Here is a 6,000-nt window from a genome sequence, read left to right on the forward strand (position 1 = left end):
TTTCTTTTCTCATCAAAGCTGGCATGTCTCCCAGGGAGACATCTTCTACATCTGTGGTAGACTTAATAATTATTCCTGAATCCCATGAGTATGTTATGTGACATGTTCAAAGGCATTTTGCAAATGTAATCAAAATTATGGAATTGACCTTAAAAATAGGAAGGTTATACTGGATTGTCTGCATGGGCCCAGTCTAATTACATGAACCTTCACAAACAGAAAAATTTCTCCATCTGGAGACAGAAGAGAGATGCAGCAGAGAGAGAAGTTAGATTCCAAGCATGAGACCATTTCCATGTGCCGTTTGTGACTCGAGAAGTAGGGGCCCCAGGCAAAGACTAGAGAGAGGCCTCAAGGAACTATGGAAGCACCAACTGACAGCCAGCAAGGAAACTCTTCCCACTCTTACAAATCTTCATAGAACTGGATTCTGAGAAGAGCCTGAATGAGTCTGGAATGAGATTTACGCAGTGCTTCCCAATAAGAAGCCAGGCTTTGATGGTTTGATTTGGGCTTGTGAAAACCTGAGCAAAACCAACTCATACTTCTCCCCTACAGAAGTGCAAAATAATAAATGTGTGTTATTTTAAGTCCTTGATGCATGACAATTTGTTATAACAGCATTGGAAACTATTATATCCTCCTAGTAAGACACCGGTGTTTTTCAGAATCCAGCTTCTGGACATGGTTTCTATACAGTGATTTCCTCGGTTCTTCCTCATCTACCCCTTAAGAGGGAGGATTTAATTTTTTACCATTTAGTTAAGCTCACTCGTCACTGTACTGATTCAGTGACAGCCTTAAATAAGTCATGAAATGATGTTCTCTTTCTTTCTAACCTCACCTGCTTTCTAAAACCTCCTCTTAAACTTCAAGGTTATATTTCACAAACCAGTAGATTCTGTACCAAATATGACTCTACTCACAAGTACATTTGGAAAAATCTTTGCGAGTGTGGTTGAAGCACCCGGAGCAGAAGAGCAGACACCTAAACTTCACTGTCAAAATAAATAGTTACGTGGAAGGGACTATTGTCATCGGAGGGCTTCCATGGTGAAAGATGAGGTAGGGGATGTCTATAGGGAGTTGGAATGCTCTAAGTCAGGAGAAAGGAAGGAAGGTTATTCTGGACTTTCTTCGCCACAGCAAGCAGGGTGCAGTCTTCATGGAAGGAAGCGGGGAAGAGCTGAACAGCAGGTCAGGATGCAGATTTGGGCCCGAGGGCTCACTGGGGCAGACTCATGGGAAGTGCAATGTAATTCAGGAAGTGCTGGGTCTGTCCCATGTGCCAGCACCTGGGCAAACTCAGCTTTCAAAAAACCCTGATGCTACAATCAAGTGGGCCCTAGCAAATGAGGCCCATAGGCAGTCCCCAAATGTTTAGTTTTCATTTTCTCCTTCATCTATTACACCTGGAGTTAGTACACCGGCCCCAGGTTCCTCCTTTCCATTGCCTAGAGACATTCTGCTGTAGTGAGATGAAAAATGAATTAAGACACACACGGTTGTCTTAGGCAAGGAGTGGGAACAGTGTGTGCTCTAAAAGACTTCAGACCAGGGTTCTAATTCTGACACTTGTGAGCCATGTGAAGTCAGGAAAATTGCTAAGTTCTGTGAGGCTCAAGCTCTTTGTGAAGTAAGCTTGGTAAGCCCTGCCTTGCAGGATTCCGGGGATGAATGTAATGCATGAAAGCCCCTGACACAGTGCCTGGAATTTGTTGCATTTTTAATAACTGAAAGTTATTACTATGATTATTTTGACCCCAGACCCTACCAAAATCTGCTCTGTGATATTGTTTTTGTAACCAAGAGATGTAAGAGAATTTGTATTCTATGACATAGCACAGAAATCAGTCATAACACGGCTTAGCAGGTGAAACTCAGTTACTTACTATATAACTCTTTGCAGTTATATTTTCATTGTGAGTGTGCGGGAGTATTCCCCAACTCGATGTAACTTAAGGCTCTTAGAATTTGTGTCAAAGGCTTACTCCTTCCATCCTTTCCAACTGTCCTTCCATACAAACCATGCCTATTTTCATTTATTTCACTTCCATTAAAAATCTAGCCCTTAATAGTTTGCCAATTACACTCAAGACAACTTAATAAAATGCCCTTTTAATGGAGTGGGATCTGTACCTCCCAGGCCAGAGTGAGTATTTTCCAGCAGAGTGCCTTCATAGTACACCTATGTCAGGTTATATCACCCTTATTTCTCAGAATCTCACTGGGGCTGATGTGCATAAAACACATAGACTGTGCACTACAGTGGGAAAAGGACACTGGGGAAGGATACAGGACACCTTCCATTCCTGCCCTAGGAGATGGATTCTTTCTGGTTTATCCATGACACCAAAGTAACTGCTAAAAGCAGTTCTCCATACTAGGCATTAGTCTAGGACACATCTTTTTGAGGACTGGGCCCATAACCTCAACTGACCCATCACCCAGCCTAACTTAAAATGAACTCATTATAAGGATGTGCAGTTTCCCGAGCTTCCAAATTCACCTGCCTCAGGGCATTTGCACTTGACTGCTGTCATCTGCATCCTCCAACCATAATTTGTCTTGGCCTTTATGTTTTAGGGTATATCTCACCATCTTCATTATATGACAGCTGCTCTTAGACTTTAAAATTCAGTGGGCATAGGTGGGCCTTGTTTATCCTTTAGGCTCCCTAAATTAGCACAGAACCTTTCAAAGGGAAGATGTCCAAGTAATGTTTGAGAAATAAATAATGATACAGCGTGCAAGAAGTCTAATTTATTATGATGTACATGTAATTTCTCCTACATTTTGTATACGAATATACACGAATATATCTCCTACTTTAACAGAACAGACTAAAAATGACAAATAAATACAAGAATTTATAATCCTTTACTTTTTTCACTCTATTTTTTGATCCCAACTATTTTACTGCTTTTTCTTTTCACATTTCCAAGGAAGTGCCCAATCCACTACTGTTATCTTGTTTGAGATCACTAAATAAGATGGTAAATTTAACACCTGTTTCTATAAAATAATAAAATTCTTATTCTTAAAACTCATAGACATCAATAAATGTATGACTTATTATCACTCATAAATGTGGATTCAAAACCTACTCAAACTTTCTATGAAGAGGAACGTTTAAACCAATATCCAAGTAACCACATAGAACAAGAACACACACTTACACCCTGTGTTGTTGCCAGTTTGTGCGCCTCACGCGAACCTCCACCAATGAGAACATTAGCTGTCCTCTTCAACAACACAGTCAAGAATTTTCCTCAGCCTTCACTTGGGGCAGGAAAAGCTGCTGGAAACGGCCCTAGAATGAGCACTGGCCATGGCAGCAGGATGAGCCCTAGCTGCAACTCTAGCTCGGGCTCGCTCCTCTTCATCTCTCAGAGCCTCTTCATACAAGGGTGGGAAGGCACTAGGGACAGAGTGATGGATCTTAGCGAAAAACTCAAGAACTTTCATCTTGCTGGTTTCAGCATAGGCTCTTGGACCCCACAGGAATTCATAGCTTGGAGGATCACTGTTGGGTGCCTGACGATATTCTAGGTACTTTTCTTTTACCATATCTTCGGTGAATAGCTTCCTGGGTTCCCCATAGATGACATGCTCCTCCCCATCATATATTCCCATCTCATTTAGCACTTCCCAGATTTGCTCCTCAGTGGCGCAATTGCCCTTCGAGAAGATCACAGCCAGAACAGTCATCAGCAGGCCAGTCTTGGCCATGCCTGTGTTGTCATTCACTCTTCCATGACAGCTTCTTTCCAATTTGTTGACAAGGACATAGAGGCTCCTGTTGGGATCGACTTCTTTCATGTCAAGGCCAAAGACGAGCTCCAGGTGCCTAGAGGCTCTACTAAGGATCTCAGGGAAGTGGTTCTTATCCGTTTTGATCACATTTCTCAGCATATCTACCTTTGTAATGGGCTCTTTCATTTGATACTTGAACAGCAGATAACGGACCAGCATTATCGCCTTATTTTCTACAAGGTCTTGCTGCTTGTGCTCAGTGGAAGCCTGGGCCTGTGAGGCATTTGGCTTTTCCTCAACTTGGCTGGTGGCACCTTCATTAGATCTTGTGGAGGAAGCAGCTGCTGCAGCAGCAGTGCTGGATGGGCCTTTCCCTGGCTTTTGCTGATCGCTGGCTGTTCCAGCAGCAGATGAACTCTGCGGATTTTCTTTGTAATGTGGAGACGAGGGAGAGATGGACTTTTCTTGCTCCACTACAGTGGCTTGAGCACCCTTGACATCCTTGTTTTCTTCTCGAGCCTGACGGCGTTTCTCACGGGCACGGAGCTTACTCTTCTGACCCCGAGGCATGATGACTGTTGTCAGAGACAGCAGGCAGGAGTGTGGGACAGAGAGGAGATGATTCAGTGACCTGTAGGGAAGAGGATGAGATGGTGTGTTCCTCCTCAGCAGGGCAATACCACCTTGGCTTTATCAAGAGCTGCCTCTGCAGGTTTCTTGGAGGGCACCACTCAAGGAACCCACAAACCTCCATTTCACTGATGGACCTTTCCCCTGAGGACCCTATGGACATAACTAGAGTGTATGTTAGGCTGCAGCTCTCCCGTGGTGCCTGCGTCTTACTGCGGCTGACACTGTCTGGCAGATCCGTACCCTGTGGAGCTTCCTTTGTTGTGGCATAGGAAATATTACTCTCAATTCACAGTCAGGGTCATTGCCTTGATTTCTGATATGACCTGTGATTTCTCTACTTAAGTGCTTTGACGCTGACTCCCTCATTCCAGAGCTCTCATCTCCCTGATGCCCTGGACAAGGAATTGTGGGGGAATCTTATTTGACCACATCTGCCCAAGGAAACCCTGGGATGGCAGCAATGGCAGAGCTCTGTGAGTTCCTTTCTAAGCTCAGTAATTAGACTTCTTGGTCCTCACTCAGAATTCTCACATTTTTTTCTTGTAGGGCCTGATTCCCCGCCCTCTGCTGGCCTCAGACTTATTCCCTCAATGTAATGCCTTCACATCCTTGAAGCTTCCTCAGGGACCCCGTCAGGAATGACACAGTATGTAAGGCTCTGTGAAACCCCCTCTGTTCTCCTGAGTATTATGGTTTCTCATAATGACTCCTCACCTTGACAGCCTTGTATTTTCCCCTCTACAGCTCTGAGGCCTACACCAATCAGACCAAGGCCCTCATCCACCTGATATCCCAGAGTATGCCATGGGGGGCAGGTGGGGACGGGGGCGGGTGTGCAGTCAGAAGGACATATCTGCCCAGGGTTTCCCAAGGCTAACCACAGAAGTAGAACCTGCCTCCCTCAGTCCACACTTTGACTTGCCAAAGGGCCTGAGTCACCTCCTCTTAATGACCTGCCACCACCCTGTCAGACCTAGGCCCTCCTCCCACTGTGGTCACTAAGGATAAAGTGTAGATACCTTAGCCTCACAGTTCTGCAGAAGAGCTACCAGAGCTCATAGTAGTGTTGGTGCTCTGTGGAGATCCTCTTGTCCTGGGGTAGGAAGTCCCCTCAGCCCTTGCTCGAGGTTCTGAACTTATCTCTAAAGTTCACCAAAGAAGACTCCCTCTGCTGACCTGAGTCATCTAGCCTTAGACCAAGGCTCTTATGCATCCTCCTCCCACCCCTGCCAGAAGGTGAAAAGAGGGATCACCTGCAGCCTTACAGCCATGCCAGGGGCCTCACAGGCTGACAGCAGGGTGGGGCTCTGTAAGGCCTGCACTGTTCTAGGGAGGCCATTTTTTGTACAGCTCAAATATAAACATTTCATTTACTCGTGGCAGATTCTGAGACTCCTTTCTCTGCTAGCCAGAGACAGAAACCCTTGTGCAACACCTTCATCTCCATAAACCGCTAAAAGGTGGAAGTTGGGTGTGTCATTTTCACAGGTGCAGGGCTCTGCAGGGACCTCTCTGTTATAGGGGAGGGGGAATTCCACTGAACTCATACAGGGCCCTTCATTCGCTCTTGGCAGGTCCTGGGACCCTCCCTCTGCTGGCTTGATGCCAATA

The 6,000-nt window shown here is 45.3% G+C and overlaps 1 protein-coding gene across 1 annotated transcript; it reads right to left on the reverse strand.

Annotated features, from left to right (window-relative positions):
* Positions 1-3,279: 3,279 nt before the first annotated feature.
* Positions 3,280-4,326, reverse strand: LOC134367894 (melanoma-associated antigen B10-like). The gene has a single exon (XM_063084554.1). It carries the CDS (start codon positions 4,324-4,326, stop codon positions 3,280-3,282), a length of 1,047 nt encoding a protein of 348 aa, XP_062940624.1.
* Positions 4,327-6,000: the final 1,674 nt, after the last annotated feature.

Source organism: Cynocephalus volans, chromosome X, assembly GCF_027409185.1.
Source record: "Cynocephalus volans isolate mCynVol1 chromosome X, mCynVol1.pri, whole genome shotgun sequence".
Lineage (NCBI taxonomy): Eukaryota > Metazoa > Chordata > Mammalia > Dermoptera > Cynocephalidae > Cynocephalus > Cynocephalus volans.